Here is a 21012-nt window from a genome sequence, read left to right as displayed (position 1 = left end):
CCATGTGTTTAAAATATTCATTGCAAGTATTTAACACAAAATGGCAACTCATTCAGTGGTAACCCACAGTGTCACTCCAAAATTGCACACAATCATATATAAAACACTTGACACAGTAATCTAGCAATCAGTCAAATTTATTTGGTACTAATGTGCAAACCTGAAGTGTAAATTCGGTACAAATATTTAATATAAAGCACCAACCATATACGTTTATATTTTCTTCCCAATAAAAAAAAAATGGCTTTTTACCTATAAATATAGCCAATTTATTAATTTCTTATCACCGTTAAATACCTTTTTTTTAGAACACTAAAATATACAGTACTACAATACATAAAGCTTTAATACACAAAAACTTAAATATAACAAGCATACATAAACAACACTTTTATTATAAGATAACGAAAAAGGGAAATGCAAACTAATCACATTTTATGAATAGGATCAGCGATAAATTTATTTTATCTTTATTTGTCAAACTTGTATACTGCAACATTATGCTTTATTTGATTAATTTTACCATACAGTAAAGTTTTATTTATTTGCTCAACTTTAATTCATAAATGCATAAATTTATACAAAATACAATAATAACCGCTTTCAGAATTTAAAGCTTAAAGCAAAGTACATAACATGTAGTAATAACAAAAAGCATTATAGTATTTAAAAACACTTCAATCCATGTCAGTTAGGGCTAGGACTAGTCAATTTCATACACCATGAAGAAATAGTCAGTGTTTTTGTTCAAAACCAGTGGACTCTGTGGCGCCAATGCACTAAATCCTTGATACATGAAAGTCTTTATAAACATACCTAAGGGAAAAAAAATATTGAGAATGAGAATTTTACTTTAAAATATTTTAATCATTATTTATTTAAATGTATACAGTATTTACAAAACTTACTTCTCATGTTATTATCTTTTAGGAAGCAAACCACCACGTGACTGCACTTCAGACTTTCTTCAGCAAAGTCAAGCAGAGAAACAAAACTATAAAAAAAAGGAAAAAAAATTAGTATCTCTCTAGTTGTTTTCAATTACAATCAATGATATATTATATGTATTACCACTGAAAGGAAGTGAAGATCAGACATCCGGAAGAGACTGGTAAAGTAATATGATCAGCCTAATTTACTTACAATACATTATTATATTACCTTGTTTATTATTATTTTGAAAGAGGGGAAATTATTTCACAAACCTGTCTCTACTTCCGTCTGGCAGATCAGTAATCTCTACATAGAGGCAGCTCTTGTACATCACAGCATCCCATTTAACGATTAAATTGTCCGTCAGCTTGTGCAAAAACCTCAAAGAGATGCGATTCTCCGAGGTGCTCGATGGATCGCCCTTCTGCAAAATACAATAAAACATTTTAAAAATATGTATTTAATATTGATATTATATTCACATTATATTGTCAATGAAGCTTGTGACTTACTGAGAAAAGGCGACTGACGAAGAAGTCATCAAAGTCAGATTCATCTTCTGACCCTTCGAGTATGAAGGATTCAAAACCCGAAGAATCATCAGGAACACCACCCTGGGCGGCGGCCAAGTTTGAAGCAATGCAGTTTTCCACGCTCCCTGTAATAAGGTTGATGATAGATTATATTTCTTTAAAAAATTACGGTTGACAATGACATCAATCATCATGCCCACAAAAAACAAACAAATAAGTTATCTACTCTAGGCCTAGGCTAGTTAATCTTTCCTCCGATACATCCAGGCCTACCCTACTGTAACTAATGAGGCCTAGGCCTAAGATACTTACAGATTGGCTTCCATTTTAATATTCGAGATCGTTCCACCGCTGCTGCCAAACAAAGATCTGCTACCTTGCGACGTTTCTTCTTCATTGTGTATAAAATTCTGGTCAAAGGACGTGGTTTTATTAGTTGATATAACCATCTAGATATTATTTAGAACAACCTAAAATTGTAAAACGTATTACTAAGTATAAAAGTAACTTTGGTTGAAGGTTTTTCGTTGGGATTTACGGTACGTGTCACAAAACAAACCAAGGCAGCGAATTATATTTCTCAAATGACGCAATTTAATTTTCCAGTCGATCATCCAGCAGCAAGATCAAGAGGGCAGCCTTTCTATTTTTGGTATGGTGGCGCAAACTACATTTTTTCATAATTCCCTGTTGCATGCAAAGTTCAAATTATTATTTTTTTTCTAAATAGCTCATTGTTTGTAACAATTGGCCTCCCTGAATACATTTTTTTTTGGAAAATGTTTTCAATGCCTCAATGACACAATCTTACTATCCAGTTGTTAAAACCCTTTTTTCACATTTGATTTTAACATATTTGAATTTATGCAATAAACACACACTGAATAAAATACCCAAAAATACAACTGTTTCGTCTAAAATGTAAAGCTACCATCTTTGTACATGTACTGTTATTATAATTATTGAAATATTTCCTTATTGAATGAACTTTTGGGACATCCATCTTCAAAGATTCCACCCCCCCCCCCCTCCTCCTAATGAAGTTATTCTCTTCCGTCGTAAAATAAACTTCCAACATAAATAATGATTTCACTTTTTAAAAGACCAAATAAACTAAATTTATCAGAAAACCATTATCTAATCATGTTATTATTATCATGCTTTAAATTGCAGTTTTTTCAGGTAAATCTTTTTTTGTCTATCCGATTTTTGGTCAAAGTGAAAACTATTTTGTGATATTAAATTCAATAAACAAATGTTTAACAATTATTTTTCAGCGGTACAATTATCTTTAATGCATATAATATAAGACGTTCGTTTGTATGAAATGTGGTGGGCCAATTTTTTTCTCTTTGAAGATTGTTTTATGTTCAATTTATGGGATCCAAAATGCGACTTATTCGTCTAGATGGTGATTTGCTATACTTTGCTGAGTAAAATTATGTATATATTTTTTTTCAACACATTTTTAACAGAAATATTAATTTAATTAAAGTGGTCCAGTAATGCCTCCTGGTACGACAACGACGGGGGCGTGTGTGGTGGTGGGCCGGGTGGGAAGGTGTAATTTATATTGAAGGCAATTTTGGCAGCGTATGCCCTTCATAGAATGGGGGCGCTATACCAAAATAAAGAAAAAAATACGTCGTGAGTGCTCTGCAGCTTATTTAAATCTTTTATTTTTTGGATATTTCACGACAAATAGGTTAGAATATGACCTCTCATAGACCAAGGTAATATTTTAAAGTACATTTATTAACTTAACTTTGAATTTATTATCAATAACCATCTTCTAAGTCATATTATAGCAGGCCTAGGCCCCATATGCTTTGACAGACACACCCACTTCTTATTAATCCTAACCCAACCAAAGCAAGTGTGAACTTGTTTACAGTCTTTGAAAGGAAGTGATCACCAAGGCCTACGCCTGATTTTAGTGTAAATAACAAATAATAAAATAGCTGTTAGTATTAAAGAGGGTTGAAACAATAGTGTACTGTCTATTATTACAATGCATATTTACTTATCAATTCTAAATCTATGAATATTATGATTGAAATTGAATAATTAAATAAAAATAAAGAATTTTTCATCATATGTACTGAGGACTATCTCTAACTTCATATTCTGCATTGAATTGAAGAAGACCTAAAGTATTATATGCCCATGCTCTCCAAATCTTGGGAGTCCTACTACAGACTAATACTTATGGATGTCATATATACTGCTCAATCCACTGTAGAATAGAAGAAACAGTACAACTTGTGTATGGAGACCGAGTTTGTCACTACTACCAAAGAACTTATAACACAAGAATCTCCTGTTCTTCAATTTGCATTCAAAACACAGTATCGGAAGTACAGGGTTAAAAGGTCAAACTGGGCGACACCATTTCACAGCATGGAGCAGCGCCCCCTCCAAACTAGGAAGTCAAAACTATTAATTCCTATAGAGGGCTCAGTCAATTACTCTATCCCCCCTCTATAGTATTAGCAGATCCCCTCTATGATTTTGACTTTCTAATTTGATGCGGGCGCGCTATTCCATGGCTCACAATGGCGCCACCCATTAGCTCTATTCTATCCCACAATGCCTTTCGAAATTGTTACGCGCTTCGGACGAACAGGAGATTCTTGTGTTATAAGTTCTTTGCTACTACCTGTACCACTGGTATGATACAGGTGCATACAATAAAATGTATGTTTTTGTTTAGTGTTAAAATTGCACCAGGTGCTGTTGTATGTGTAGAAGCAGAACTGAAAGGAGACATTACAATTGGTAAGGTTCTTCTTTATAATAAATAATTAGATTTAATGAAATCTCTAAATCTAGACCTCACAGACTCAGAAAAAAAAATGCCAGAACAACCAATCCCATGTGAAATTCTCAGCCTTAACCAAATAATCTCTGGTTTCTTTTAATTCGTTATTAATTTTTATGCAAAATTATGTAATTTAACACTTCAACAATCAGCCAATATTGCAGAAAGTAAACATAACTTTGTAAATATTTATTTTAAATGAAGAAATGATTGATCAAACAATAACCTTTATGTAAATTAGATGTAAAAGACATTCCTTTTTTGTAGGTGCTCGTACTGTGATCCATCCCAAAGCCAGGATCATAGCAGAAGGTGGACCAATCATCATTGGCGAAAGTAATCTGATAGAAGAACAAGTTGTTATCGTTAATAAGTATGTCAATATTTTTTTTTATGCATATAAATAGAGTAAAATTTGTTTATGTAAAACATTTTGACTTTGTTAATTAAAAGATTATTTATTGCACACATGTTGTTTCATACATACAATACTTAAGCTGGAATACAATAACTTAGGGTTAAGTGTGTGTGTAAGATGAGTCCTCATTTAACATGGCAGGGTATGCCCAAATATATGATCAGGTACTGTAAATAAAATCCATAGAAATTGGCTTTATATAAGGGTCTTCCGTGCAGGTGACACTAAGAATTCTTTTATTGATTTTGAGTGTGAGCATCTACTGTATATGCAAATAGGGAACATTTCTGTCTTAATTATCAAAATGTCCGCAGATTTATATTATGTCTGTCATCCTTTTCTTAATTAACTAAAAGCTTTGTCAAAGAAAAGCGTCTCTAATTCTACCTTGCAAGTTATTTAATAATTTTATGGCAACTAATATAACATATAGATTCATTCCTGACTCTTTCTTACTTTTACCACACTGCATGTATTACTGAATATTTTTTCTCTTTTAGAAAATTAATGACAAATGAAGAATCATCTCAACAGCCAACTAAACAGACAATGATCATAGGTGCAAACAATGTTATGGAAGTTGGCTGTCGTATCCTTCTAATGAATTATTATAAAATTGAGTGTGGTTGTTTTAAGCTCTGTCCAAATATAGTAGTGATATACCAATATATATGGTAGTAATATGACATCATTCATGTCCATATATGGGCACATCACATTTTTTTGTCACATAAAGTTTGATAATGTAGACAGAGCTTTCGGCCTACTGGAGTTTTCCAAAGACGAAAACTATAGACTCGGCAAAGATGGTTGTCTTTTAAGGTTGTTTCTACTTGCGGAATTTTTCAAGAATCAAATCCTTCAAGCTCTAATAATAGAACTGTCAGACTTTAAATAAAAAGCATTAGTTTTAAACATAATACTCAATTGAATTGCAAAGTCTTACTGTAAGAAGATAAATTATCATATCTCAGACACTAAGTCTAGTAAAACATGTGTACATAATTCAATAGCACTCAATTGGCTAGTATTTTCCACTTAACCATCCTTTACACAGGCTGTGAAGCTCTAAGGGTTGGTAATAATAATATTATAGAATCAAAAGGTGGGTAATATGAACATTAATTCTTGCATTTGACAACAAAATATTTGCTTTGTCACAAGGAAATTAATTCATTTCATTTTTTGTTTGTAGTATTTGATTAATAATAAGATTAACATAGTTTGCTATACTATTATAGTACCAGTTTATATGAGAAAATGTGTTTACCGGCGGAAAAGTAGGCTACAATCATTTTTCCAATTGCGAGCGCGCTATTATTATTAGAGTGTCATTTCCGGCCAACTAGAGGTGCCATTTATCAAGATTTTTAGGTGCGAGAGTACCATTTCCAGCCATATAGGGGTGTCATTTAACAAAATTGGCTTTGCCGAAGGCCCCGCCATGGGGTGTGTGAGAAAATTCCCAAAATAGGATCACAGGGTCGCGGTCAAAAAAGGTTGCGGAACGCTGTTCTAGACTGCTTTATTTATTTTAATTATGTCTTTTTTGTAGCTGTTGTAGGACATAAATCAGAATTATCTAATGGTTGTATAGTAGGAGCATTTTGCCAGCTTACCAGTAGTGAAGTTCTTGCCGAGAACACTGTTGTATTCGGTGAGAACTGCAGTCGAAGGGTGCAAGCAGAAAAGCCTCAAGTAAGTTTTTTTACAGCAAGGTCAAATAACATATAATTAGTCATGATTTAGTATCAGCATTATCAACTTGCTTTGCGAAAGAAAAGCTCGAATATATCTTATTGGCTGCATCTTTATAGATCTGTAAAGCTAAGTATTGTCTATGAGGTATACATGCAGTATACATGAGACAATTTTGAGAATTGAGAACCTATGGCCTAGAGGAAATACAATTATATTTGCTGCCCTCATGATTATACAGATATGTTCGTATTATTAAAATGAAGTCCAGAGCATGCTTATGGGATATTAACAACAACATCAATCATTTATTTTGTAATGTGTTCAGTTAATGTAAGGGTTAAATTTATAAGTTGTTAATATTCCATCAGCTTACTTCATTTTGAAGAAGATAGCTTATATTATATTGTTTGAAGGTGGCGAAATCAAATGTTGATATAAAGTTTGCGGTACACCAAACTTTATATCAACATAGCTCATATTATATCCAAAGCAATTTTTTAAACTTTTGCATTTTTAGTATAACCTTTTAAAATGTTTTTGGTAAAAATATAAAGTTTGATTCTCAACTATAGCACTAGCATTCATCAGGCGCACATTAGAATGGAAAGCCTGTCATTTTTACAAATTTCATTATAAGCAGAAAACTTCTTGAAGCAATTTTCAGATACTAATAACAAAAATAATACATAGTTATGAGAATAGCAAAATGTAAATGATTACTGAAATTGAAGACGCTAAATTATATAAATGACTGTAAAAATAGATTATATTTAACGTCAGTATATTAACTTGCCACTGATGATGATTGCTTACTCTGTTTGTTTTGCCAAACAAAATATTATTAGAAAAATATAAATATGTTCTAAACAATAGACAGGAAAACAATAATGCATCCATCTCTTGGCCTTTCATCATGGCCTTCGCTATATCTCATGATAATTAGTACGTTGCTATGGTATTAGGAATATTATCTGTACTTAATTTATCTCTTTCCTAATTTGCACTTTGCTTATCTACATTCAATAGATTTTACTTTATCATCATTTCTTATTCAGCAGAGAACACTAATGTAAAAGTAAATGATTTCATTTCCTGTCTTAGATTAAAGCTGTTTAATTTTGTATTTTTTATTGCAAAATATAATATTTTTATGGTTTAGATTTTCTGGCTTTAAAATGTGACTTATATTTGAATGTTTACTGTTCATTATATATTTGTCCATATTTTTTCGGAAACTGAATATCTTAATGTAACAGTGGTTCTGACTTGGAAAATTAAATATCAAGGAAATTTATGAAACCATTGCCAAACAAATAGAGCCGCTATAGAAATGTTAAAAAATACATCAAACTATAGAGGGTGCTATTAGTATTAGAAAAAATCTTAGGTATTGACATCTATTATAGCAAACAATGGCCACACAGCAACATTTTGTATATTTCAAAAGCGGACATCTATTATAGCAAACAATGGCCACACAGCAACATTTTGTATATTTCAAAAGCGGACATCTATTATAGCAAACAATGGCCACACAGCAACATTTTGTATATTTCAAAAGTGGACATCTATTATAGCAAACAATGGCCACACAGCAACATTTTGTATATTTCAAAAGCGGACATCTATTATAGCAAACAATGGCCACACAGCAACATTTTGTATATTTCAAAAGTAGACATCTATTATATAGCAAACAATGGCCACACAGCAACATTTTGTATATTTCAAAAGTGGACATCTATTATAGCAAACAATGGCCACACAGCAACATTTTGTATATTTCAAAAGTAGACATCTATTATATAGCAAACAATGGCCACACAGCAACATTTTGTATATTTCAAAAGCGGACATCTATTATAGCAAACAATGGCCACACAGAAACATTTTGTATATTTCAAAAGCGGACATCTATTATAGCAAACAATGGCCACACAGCAACATTTTGTATATTTCAAAAGCGGAAAATGGATGGAAACACATTGTAGGTGGTCCATGTTAAGAAGTGTAGATAATAAATGTGTATCAGGGTATTTTTTAATACAAACAGTCGTGAAAAAGTGCACCATACCAAGAGGCACGATGGTGCCTCAAAATATCAGAGAGTCTGCTGTAACATATTATAAATATGCATTTGTAATTTCGAACAAAAATAGGTCGGTTGCACTCTCAGATCTCTGGCGGCACCTATTCTAGTCAAGAAATAATTAAACTGCAAATATGCCAGCAAATACCACTATAGTTATTATTTGTGATATCTTCATGCTCATCATAAATGTAACATGAGCAAGATTGATGAATGCAATCTATAATAATATATGAAATTGTATGAATTATGAGCGTTTATATCATAAAGAACAAACTCATTTACACACTCTGTTGTTTTATATATTGGATTATTAAGATGATGTTGTTTCAGGCATATTACTATAATATATGTAAGATTGCTAAACATGACCTCTGTACATTATTACTTAGTCAATATGGTGGTGCAGAGCTTTGTGGTTAATATGCTTACTTGCTTTGCCGGCCCTGTGTATACTGAATAGATGGTATCGGGGAGACTTAGTTAAGAAAAGGAAAATTCAGCTCTTGATCTTTAAGATCTTTGTTTCAAATCCTGCTACAATGTTTTCTTCTGAAAAACAACTCACTTCATAAGTGTAAATGGTGATTTAATACACATTTATAATTTGAAAACATATGTAGCTTTCTAATCCATTTCCTAAGCATATATATAACAAAAAAACAAGACTTGTAGCTTGGTGGTTAATATGCTTTTCATCTAAAGTTCTTTGGCTGTTGCGAAGTATTTTAGCATAGGAGCACAGGCCCTAAAAATATAATAATACTTTGATCTTATATAGCGCTTAATGCACAAGGCCTGTAAGCACTTCACATTATTACCCAGGTCATGTTTAGGAGCAAACACATCTGGGAACACACTCCCATAATGAAGTGCTCTGTCATATATTTTGTATTGTAATTTTTAGAATTTACTTCGGCTTGGAATCACCTATGTTTTCTTGATACTATAAAAATGGAAACCTCTGAAACCAATGTTTTAATTTATCTATTGATAACTCCAGTATAACTTCAATAAAGATCTTCTTATAACTGAATGTTTAGGGCTCCTGTGCCACACAGGCTCATCCTAAAATGACTGATTTATATCGACTGCTGAATACATGTTTTATATTTATATCATAAATGCCACGTTGACAAGATATTGTCATTTGACAATTATTGTTCTCATTTATATTCCACTATCTATCATCAAATATTGCGATGCTGCAACATGTGTATTTTATGGTGCAATAAAACAATTTTTTTTAAAAATTCCTATTTTAATAACTATTTCATATTTTATTGAACATTGTCTTACATTTGTGAATTGAAGAAGGAAAAATGACTTGTGATTAAATAATTTTATTAACAATGTTTATTTACCACATTAATTATAACCACAAAAAAGCACTTCCATTTGCTCTTCAAATGTTTTTGATTTCTGTTTAGCTTGGAGCGATATAAAAATAGTTTATTTATCCCTATAAATGTTGACGTATCTGAGGCAAGATACTTTTTCCTCATTGTCTCATCTTTCAGATGGGACATTATGGCGTTGCATAGTGTAATAAAAAATGTGTTTTCTCATTTAATTCACCACAACACCTGAATTTTTCATAATTAAATGCATAATATATTCAATAAATAGATTCCATTCTGGTTTGTTTAGCATAATACGTACGACAATATGCTAAGCAGCTGTTGATTAAAAAACCATATGTTTTTTCATAATCATTATTCAATTTTTATTACCTTTCAGAAAATTGATTTATTCCCTTGAAAAATTAATTCTTTTAAAATTATTAATTTGTAGATGCACTTGAGATAGGACCCTGATCATGGCGTGGGGATATAATATCAATTATTTATTGTCTTTAATTATACAAAAATTAGACAAATGATGCAAGCATGCATTTTGAGGGTTCAGATTGTTTTTACATTACAACCTCTATTAAGGGGACACATTCAGGACGAAACAAAGTTGTGTCCCCTGAATAGAGGTTGTCCACAGTGTTAAAACATATATTTCCTCATTTGTTCACAATAAAGTATCCCCTTAATAGCGGTGTCCTCTGAATTTTAAAAAAATTGTTAAAAAAAGGAGGGGGTGATGGGAGACTTGTAGTTCTACTGTATTACAATCAACCGGATAATATGAAATGTTTCTTTAAAACATATATTCCCTTCCCAAACAGAAAAAGTGTAAGGTAGGCTAGTTCTCGCTCTGTATTTGCTGGTTTAAAAGTATTTTTTTCTGAATTGTTGCAAATTAAATTGTGATCTTATACCTACTTTACACATACTATTAGCATACTACTATTTAGGAAATTAAAGTTCAATATTAGGTTTATAGCGAATGCAAATAATTTGTCTCCAATTTTAAGAATAATATTATACTGTCAATTCCTTCTCTCGCGTTTGTTGTTTTTCTTTGCATACTCAAGTTAAGTACCATTGTGATCATAAGTATTATCTACCATCCGCCTTACCTTCTGTTATGCAAATTAAGTGTTATGCAAATTAGCTACATCGTATCTATATTTTATTCCAGTCACGAGTTCTTAATTCTCTATTAATCTAAAATGGCCATAAACATATTTTGTTTCCTGAAATTTTAACATATATGTAATTTAAATTACAAAACCATAGTTTTCACATGAAATATGCATGCCGCTAAAGAGGATCGTGTAAAATTGAGGGTAGTGTATGTTACTTTAGTAAAATTTTGCTAAAATGTTTTTTTTATACAGATTAATATCCAGGGAATCTACAAGGCCAAAGACATGTATTTGTTGATTTCCATCATCAAAATGTCTGAGTAACCTCTAATCAGAGACCTTGTTTATGTCATGCCTTCTAATTATCAGACACTTTTAAGCAACCTTCACCTCTCATTGATTCTTCTAAAAAAAAAGATTAGATAGTGCTCCTCCTGTATTATTATCCACTGATAATCTACATCTTTTTATCACGTTCAATTATAGTGTGTATATTTAGCTTTTATGAAGTTTTTTTCTTGATTACTTTACAGCAAAAAAATATTAATTGATTTTTCTTTTATCTTATTTTTAGCTACAAACATTGCAGCTGGATTTTTTAATGAAAATTCTCCCAAATTACCATCATCTAAAGAAGTCAACAAAAATAAGAGCATCTTCAACATCGTCTTCTACTTCTGATAAATGAGTTGCAACAGCTATTTCAAGCCTGTGTTAGTCCATTCAAGGTAACATTAAATATAGATTATCTTTTCAAGTTTTAGATTCAGCCGCAGAAATTATAAAACCAATGTTTACCCGTTGTCTTGGTTACACATGCAATTTAATGATGATGGTGCCAGTAATGTTCATGATTATACTGTTACCCTAGAAACTGTCAATAAACCATTCACTTATTTCCTGCGATGGTTTTAAGATGCTTAAATTTAAGTCGTCCGCAGCTGAGGTGCTCAGGCCGACAAACCTCAAAATCTTTTCAAAAACTTTAATCAGTTCTTTATGAGAATAGCATATAGATTAAATTTATTGAATACTAAGTTCAAACGTTTCTAACATCGTCATATGGGTGTTTTAACCAAACAAACATTTTGAATTATTTTTAAAAATTCATGCAAATTAATTTTCCAGTATTGTTAGTTCTACACCTGTATGATCAATTCCAGTATAGAGCATAATTTATTTATGTATTTTATTTATATCAACAGATGGAACAATAGTACATAGTTGATTCATTCAAGTTTTAGTAAAAGTAGATTTAACCTATTTTATCTAGAAGGCACCTACTGAGTTTATTGGTCAAATATTGTTTGTAGCCAAATTGGGACTATTTAATCTCTGAATTAAAGTTTTACTAACAAATAAGCACTGGTAATAGATTTATTTCCAGCTATTGGGATAAAGCTAGTCAATTCTCAGGAATGTATCTGTAATTTGGCAAAGGCAAATTATATGATACATATGATCATATATGTATCAAATAAGCATAACCTAACCCTAACCTAAACATAGGCATCACATGTGATACATATGTTACACTGTATTACAGAATTTACCTATGATACTGCCTTTTACATTACAGAAAATTGGGGATACAGGCACCTTCTTGTAACAATATGCTGTTGTACTGTACATGAATCTCAAGAAATACTGATTGGAGCAAGACTGATTGGAGCAAGACTGATTGGAGCAAGACTGATTGGAGCAAGACTGGATGGAGCAAGACTAGTTGGAGCAAGACTGGTTGGAGCAAGACGGGTTGGAGTAAGATGGGTTGGAGCAATACTGGATGCAGCAAGACTGGATGGAGCAAAGTGAGAGAGATATAGATTGAGAAGAGGCCAGTCATTTTGTTGAAATCCAAGGGTTCTAATTTGTTTGTCAAGAAACCAGCTTCATCTCGGTTCAAATTGGACCAATTGGAGTACCACAAGTAGTACCTTCGATATTGTATCAATTGCATGTTGTCTTGCCATACTTAGATGAGACAAAATACAGTTTACCACTAGCACTATATATATACTATAAATACAATGAACATGTCAGTGTTATTCTATGAAATAAATAAATGTGAACTCAAGATTCAAGTTTCAAGAAATTTTATTTGTCCATAAAAATGGAAATTCACTTTGCTTGGTAGATTAAAACAACAATATTGCAACAATTTAAAACGTGCAGAACTATAGCAGATAAAATACAAGATAAAAAGTTAAAAATGTAAAACTATTTAAAAATTGCATTATCGTCTTACATTAGAATTAAAAATATGAATGCTATTTACAACGAGGGATTTTCTAGTTCTACAAAGATTTGTTCTTGGAGGTCGTAGCCTAATACCTGATCTATTTAAGTATGAACGTTGTGTGTTTTTCGACAGAGTATATACCATAGCCTGCTACCATTAACTAGTAGGCCTATTGTAGATGTATTGTCCCCCGAAACATGAAAAGCAAAAAAAGTATTAATACATTTACATCTGTTAATGTATGTGTCTAATAAAGTTATGAAAAAGACAGTATTGAACGGTTAAGATTTAACCAAAATCCCAACGGGTTCTGGTTTTCAGTTAATTTTTTTTTTCAGAATGAATCAATATTTAATAATTGACATCAACATTGTGTTCATTATTAATATTGTTCTGTGTGGCAACAAATGATAGTAACATAAATAAATAATCGTCAGGCGAATTGTGTTTGCATCTGTAATTTCTGGCAGTGGTTTTCTAATTAATATTGTTCTATTATCCCTATTATCCGACAGTGTTCTATTGGAGCGGATAAAGCGTAATTATAGAAATACTGCAATTATATTTATTATAAAATATAGAAATGTATATTTTCCTGTTCCTTAGGAAAAAAAGTGTTTGCAACGTTGATGTTGCTATTGCCATGTTTTAAGCTCTTTCTACTTATCAAACTTTATGTGACAAAAAAAATATGATGTGTCCATTATATGGATATGATGATACGACGATATTTGGCATATCACTACCATAATACTACTCCTACTACTACTACTACTAGTTTGATAGTGTAGACAGAGCTTTAGAGCTCGGTATGGAGACACTCACGTCTTGCGAAGCATTTCTGACGTCATGCCCAGGTGGCGACATAGTATCAAATGATTACGTCATTTGCATAAATTCCTACTAAAGTCGCAGGATGAAAAACATTATTATTCTAAAATAAAAGCCGTTTTTACGACAGATGGGTTCCGGCAATGCTACATGGAAGGTCACACGTTTTTAAAATATTTATAGTACTGTTGTGATCAGTATCGTTATGCTGATTCTTTTGTTAGATGTACTATTTTGTTTAGGTTTAATTAATCCGGTATAAGTCTGCTGTTTATGGTTTCTTAATAAGCCAATACAATGACTTAGTTCGTACTTGTTTTTCTAAGAAGTCAATAATGATGATAATAACGCCTTCAACAAATTAAGATGAGTATAAACATTATAAATTATATTAACATTGTGGAAATCAGTCGGAAAACGTGGCACTATAACGCAAATGTATAACAACGCTATACGATGAAGATTACCAAGTGTACGTTCACATATCGTAATCGTAGTACACGTAAACAACGTATCATCGTCTTTATTGTAAGCATGCTTGTCTGTTGTTACCGTTACGCGGACATGCAATGACCACCGTCCTTATTTATTTAACAACTTCTTTATACAGGATTACACAATCAGGTAAAAGAAAAACCTGTTTTGCATTGTGGTCCTGCCTTAAACTCAAAATACAAAAAAAATCATGGGGAAAAATGTTTAGTTTTGTGAAAAAAAATTAGGTCATAATCAAAACCGTCGGTGCCATCTCGAATCATTATTTCATTGTCGATAATTGTATACAGTATAATATAAGACTGTTTATTTAATACCTTTAGATTAACCTATATAAACTCGTTACAAATATTTATCTCCTTCTTGTGTTTTTGTAGCCCGAATGTCCGTCTAAAGTTATATGAATGACACGCTGATCATTGGAAACTCGATTCAAATTACGGAGGCCTATTTAAAATGCAATTACCAAAAGCACATTTGCACTAATTAGTGTATTTATAACCTGTATACATAAACTAAATGCCGATTTGATCATTGTTATCAAGTAAAATAAGAACTGACAAAGTACACTTAATTCCCTGTTAAATTGATATTACTGATTAAGACATCAGACCTATTCCAGTTCTCATTACTTAATTCCCAAGCGATCAAGAACCTTGCCTACTACAATCGCCCACGTCGTCAATATATATTTCATATTTATTTATGAAAAATAAAGATATAGTAACGAGACATAGACAATTTGATAATTATTGTGTTATTGTAAACATTTTGTTTAAATATGTCGTGTGGATTATTATGCTGTGATGTCAGTGTTGTGTATGACGGTGGTAGCCCAAGTAGTTTTTGTTGTTTTATTGTTTTACCGCACATACAATATAAAACATATAATTAGTGAATTAGATAAATCAAGTTAATTGTCTCAAAAAAGGTGACGTTTGCGGATAGAGACAAAGATAAATTTGAAGACAAATTTATTTTGCTGTCCCCAGTTAAACACGGATGACGTGGTAACATTGCTCATGTGAATTGACAACACTGAATAATGGGAATTGAAAAACGCTCAATGGAGAGGCTGGGGTGTTAACATACCAGTGTGGTTAATACTGTATGATCAATGCATTATTTCATATCTGTCAGTTTGAATTGTAATTTACATCGCTTTCCATGCGAGTTAAAATTTACGATCATCATCTTCATGATGACATTAATGTATGTCGAAAAATTAAATCCTATCGTGATGGTGTGTATTGTTTGGAGTATATACGGTTGAGCCCGATTCCGGTCCGATGACCGTATACAAAATTGTCGGTGGGCTTAGTTTTTAAGAATATAACCGTTAAAGGTTAAACTACCTCCTTCTGGATTCCGTATTAATATTTGATTTCATTTTAAAGGGTAGCTCCTCCGGGTTTGAAATCTTATAACATTATGAGTCCTGTAGCACCACGAAAAAATCCTTATAACCGCTAAAGAAAAATAAATTTGGATTATTATTAAAGATGTATTGTCCTCCAAAAACATGAAAAATGAAGATTAATTAAATTATACTTTGAATATGTTATTTTGTAGTTTTAATCAAGTTAATCACTTCCATAGAAAAAAAACCGAAAAAAAATTGTGTTTTCACTTGTAAAATGACAAAATAAATGGTTATATAAATTCAACCAAAAATTCATTGGCTGGCAGCCAATTTGACAATTTTTTGCTTTAAATTACATTTTTTCAGGTAAATGCATTTTTTTTCGATCCAATTTTTGGTCAAGGTGGATAACCATTATGTTACATTAAAATGGAATATTCAAAGAATTATTTTTTCAGGAGGACAATACATCTTTAATGTTGTTTCAAAGATTTATATTTTATAAACAAACTTAAAGATATTTTGTCCCCTAAAAACATGAAAATTCAAGATTAATAAAATCAGACTTTAAATAGGTCATTTCACAGTTTTAATACAGTTATTCACCTCTGTAGAAAAAAAAGTCAATAAAAATAATTATTTAACTTATAAAAACGACAAAATAAACGGTTATTTTTAACCAAAAACCATTGTCTGACAGACAATTTAGGTATATTTTGCTTAAAATTACATTTTTTTAAGGCAATTTTTTTTCGATCCAGTTTTTGGTCAAAATGTGACTAAAATGACATATTTAAAAAATATAATTTTGTTAGGGGGACAATATATCTTATAAAATACTAGTTTCCATGTGCTTTTGTAGGCCTCTTAACTTCTTTACTTAGCAAAAACGAAATACTGTGAAAATGATAAACATTAATTATTTGTAAGTCTTCCGATTAATTTCCATTTTGGAAAACTGACTTGAAAATATAATGATAATTGATATTCATTCCGCGTTGCTAGGATACCTTGTTTTTCTTCGTATTGTTATTAATATCCATGCAATATTTATCAATCTTATGTCGTATATTCGTTGCTGCATGAGCTAAAAAGGCTTATGATCACCCTGCGTATATGATAATAATTATTATTTTAGTATGTAGTAATATTCTCTCTGCAAATAAATATTGTTTACACACGCGATATACGGAGCAAACAATATGATGATAAAGATTGGTGGTGGTGTTGGTAATGAGGATTGTTAATGTGGTGTTGAGATATTATGACGATGATCTTAATGATTATCAACATGGACATGACATTTGGCGGGGAGTTCTTCGCCTTCAGTAGAACATTGAATGTGACACGCCCTTTACGCATGATGTTACGTAATATGCATTTAAACGCATTACTACCGTATCTAAATGGTGCCACTTTTTGAATGCAAATTAAAATATATATTTTTAAACTGATAGATGACTTACTAACACAGTCGGTGCACAGGTTTTAATTGGTCATTAGATAGAGATCAGACCCATAGGGGAATTACGATGCTAATAATGTTATTTGAATCGGTTTAATCAGCTATCTTAAGGCATATTTACAGATTCTATATCTAATTTAAAATAAATGTTGACACGCGTGGCCCTGTGGCCATGGTAACCTACCAGAATAGTACATTAACAAGATGCGTTTGTCTTTATTTCTCATGTAAGGTATATTGCTCTGGAATCTTGTCTCTCGATGTGGAATTTAATTCGTCGCCATCAAACTTTCTTCTTCCAAACAAAACGCTCTCTCCATTTAGTTATTCAAAAGGAGTAAGCCCAAGTTCCACTTTGACCCAATATTCATTACATAGTTCCAATACGCTTTATACCAAGCCTTGTTTGTTTATCATTTCATCCTTTAAACAGCATAATTTATTTAGTAATTTATATGTCCTTTCTTCGTCCAATCCTCTTCTCTTCCTGTTATTCTCAATCCTAAATAAGACGTTTTCATTAACTAACTAGGCCTGTCATATTTTCAGACATTTACGAGGAAACAACAGTTTGATCAGAAACATTATTATCTCTTTAACAACGTGCCAACTGACATTGATTTTTTACATTCATATTTTAAAATGGAAATCACGTTTCTCTAATTTTTCAAAATACCTGATTTATTTTGTAGGCTTTGAGAGAAATAGTTAGCTTTCACCCGTACACATTTCATATATAAATGAAACGATGTGCACACGTGAAGCCTAGACTTTACTAAAGGTAATTTGCATAAAGTGTCACAGAAAATGAAAGCTGTCTGCCGGGAAATTTAAACTTACAAACTAATCCTGTATATTAATTCTACACCAATTATTACAATTACCAAATAAACCATATAAAAAAGTGGGATCGATCCAAAAAGTGAACCTCACTTTCTATCGGACTTTATCTTGCAACACAACTTTTTGTAGCCACTTTTTCCAATTTGAGTGTAGATTTTAAATAGGTTAATTTAATCCTTCTGTTAATATACAAAAGTACGCGCAACAGCTGATTTTTTTTGTTATCATCTTTTTGTCCATCCTATTAGAAATAATTTGATTTCGTTGACCTGTTCATTTTATGTAGCCATATTTATACACCTGTCCGAGTGTCTAAACTTATTTTATCTCTTAAGAATGAGAAATATGACATTTATGAATTTTAAAAATTAAAATATGAGAGAACGATTAGCCCTATTGGTTGAATTTGAATTGTTAATTATTATTGATATTTCTATCTGTATGATGAGGTAACCACCGTATATATACATTTCAAAAATGCTAGGTTGGGGATAATTCCTACGTAGATATGGGCTAGTATACGATGTGAACCACAGCTCATTCTATTGACTACACGTACACAATACTAACGGTCAGCATGGACACTCGACCTTACATTGTCATTAGCAAAATGTTATCGATTATTAATATTAAATGCAAAGGATGACCTTAACGTTAACATGTCTTAACTCCATTGTCGTTGTAAACTAATTAGAATGAGGAGATGTTTCTAATTGACACACTGCCTAAGGTATATGACAATATTGAAGACATCGACACAGAAAATTCATTTTAATATTTAACTTAAAGATGTTTTTTTCCAAAAAAAAACATGAAAAATAAAGAAAAATCAAACTTTGAATACCGGGCGATTTTGTAGTTTTAAATGTTCACTTTTGGCCAAAACATATTAACAAAAATAGTGATGCTGCGCAAGGTCCGTGGACTTGTTTCGAGCGTGGTCCATTGGGAAGTACAACGGGAGACGATCCCATATACTTTTTTTCAAAGAGTGAACCATGTTGCACGCGAAACCAACGGCTTAACGTCTCATCCGAAGGACGGTGTGCTATCTACATGTTTAAACCCACAAGTTTGAACACACGGAGAGCAGCAATGGGTTTCTCTTAAAACTACGGTTTCATCCTATTATTGATCAAATTTATTGTTATGCGGCCTATTCAACAAATGCAAATTGGGGTTTTTTTCAGGGAGACAATGCATTAAGCAATGTATCCGTATAAATAAATACAAATTCAATCTAAACAATTAAATATCCAAATTATATTAAACATCCAACCGGTCGCTACCGCGCGTGCGTGCGTGCACTAGTATATTCCCATATTATACAAATCGTGCACAACAGTGTCATCTCAAAATGTACATTCCAATAGAATCGTAGCTTTATTATCTTATAAAACTATACACACGTTTCATAGCTGCGGGTATCGATGTTGTCCTAGAAAATTAAACCTTTGTTAGAGTAATTTGTTTATATTTTAGATATCTTCAATAACAATAACACAGGATGCGGAGTTTGAAATGTCTATATATAGGCCTAAAGTCGTTGCGATTTTACATAGTTCGTAATTTGGGTTGCTAATGAGTACGCCGAAAGCATTTCACATTATTTTGTATCCACATCTTCGCGTATAGGCCTATATAAATACATTTATTAAAATACGGTATCTCCGCAAATCCCATAGCCTGCTGTGCCTAACCCTAAATTGCTTCTTGAAAAATAATAATAATTGTTTATAGTCATCCAGTCCCCCCTCCTCACCAATCAAAAGCTCCATACCTAATGAACACATCTCAACACGGTATACAACATCATGTTCCAAACTGTCAGAAAGTTTTAGGCAATTTTTTAACGATTAATCTACACTACTAACACTAATTTTTACCACACAAATAAATATTCTTTTTTTTAAACTAAACAATTAGCTGAAACTTTTTTGGGTCGATGACTGACACTTAAGTATACCATTGAAATCTGGATGGCAACCGAGAACAACAACACCAAAGGTGCTTCGTTTTTCACACTTTGCTTTTGTGGTGACGCTATTGTCCGACTTTACAGACATACGTTTTTAAAAGAGACAAAATAGATCGAAAAGAATGTTAAGTTTTAATAGAATGGGTTACAAGATGATTTTTGCTTGAGTGACAGGGCTGAACCAATATTGTAACAACAAACAAGAGAGGTTCGATACATTTAATTTCATTTAAAAGTGGAAAACAAGCCATCAAATTATAATGCACTCTATACATTAAATTGTATATGCTGCAATGTTCCTTTACCAATGTTTCGTTTCAAAACAGTGTTTGTTTCACCTAATTTCATCGTGAATTTACCGTATTATGGTGTAGAGCCACGTGGGCCTATAGCCTAAATAATATTACCATATTACATTTATTAATAGTCGAAATACTAAAATGATTTGAAAAATAACAATTCCTTATTTGATTATTGCCATCCAGTACCCCAATCTAAAACTCTATAAATGGACATGTTATTTGAAATATACCTTAATGCGGCATCTAAACTATAAATGACTTTGGGACCAGTGGTCAGTATTTGTGTTTCTATATTGCCTTAAGATGGCTCCTAATGATCTTTGAGAGCGCACCCAATAGCGGTTCGATTTCACACACCGTTCTCACATTTCCACGATATGCGCGTTGTCCCACAAAACGCGATAAACACTAATTATTAATCGAATGATAGCATCCGCACATAATCCATCCGTTTGTGTCTGAGTTGTTAACGAGAAATCACTTAGCTGCAATACACTTTTAATCGTGCCTTGAACACAA

General features: G+C 32.0%; 2 protein-coding genes across 2 annotated transcripts in view; one reads left to right on the top strand and one right to left on the bottom strand.

Annotated features, from left to right (window-relative positions):
* Positions 1-13051, top strand: part of LOC144843019 (dynactin subunit 6-like) — a 30249-nt gene extending 17198 nt beyond the window's left edge. Inside the window, exons 2-9 of the mRNA XM_078699661.1 lie at positions 3118-3199; positions 4180-4244; positions 4555-4660; positions 5206-5294; positions 5763-5810; positions 6261-6403; positions 11549-11702; positions 12554-13051. Of these exons, the coding sequence (XP_078555787.1) occupies positions 3180-3199; positions 4180-4244; positions 4555-4660; positions 5206-5294; positions 5763-5810; positions 6261-6403; positions 11549-11662 (585 nt within the window). The 5' untranslated portion in view covers positions 3118-3179 and the 3' untranslated portion in view covers positions 11663-11702; positions 12554-13051. The remainder of the gene's footprint in view (positions 1-3117; positions 3200-4179; positions 4245-4554; positions 4661-5205; positions 5295-5762; positions 5811-6260; positions 6404-11548; positions 11703-12553) is intronic.
* Positions 120-2063, bottom strand: LOC144843026 (ornithine decarboxylase antizyme 1-like). The gene is made up of 5 exons (XM_078699675.1): positions 1779-2063; positions 1446-1591; positions 1206-1357; positions 909-994; positions 120-816 (listed from the first exon to the last, which is right to left on the bottom strand). Exons 1-5 carry the CDS (start codon positions 1861-1863, stop codon positions 704-706), a joined length of 582 nt encoding a protein of 193 aa, XP_078555801.1. The 5' UTR covers positions 1864-2063; the 3' UTR covers positions 120-703.
* Positions 13052-21012: the final 7961 nt, after the last annotated feature.

This window comes from Antedon bifida, chromosome 1 (genome assembly GCF_963402885.1).
Source record: "Antedon bifida chromosome 1, ecAntBifi1.1, whole genome shotgun sequence".
In the NCBI taxonomy this organism is placed as follows: domain Eukaryota; kingdom Metazoa; phylum Echinodermata; class Crinoidea; order Comatulida; family Antedonidae; genus Antedon; species Antedon bifida.
This window is presented reverse-complemented; position numbering and strand designations above follow the sequence as displayed.

Coding starts and splice junctions, on each gene's coding strand:
- LOC144843026 (XM_078699675.1), bottom strand. CDS start 1,863: ATGAAGAAGAAACGTCGCAAGGTAGCAGATCTTTGTTTGGCAGCAGCG. Junction 1,592..1,778: donor ATTAAAATGGAAGCCAATCT/GTAAGTATCTTA, acceptor ACCTTATTACAG/GGAGCGTGGAAAACTGCATT. Junction 817..908: donor AAAAGATAATAACATGAGAA/GTAAGTTTTGTA, acceptor TTTTTCCCTTAG/GTATGTTTATAAAGACTTTC.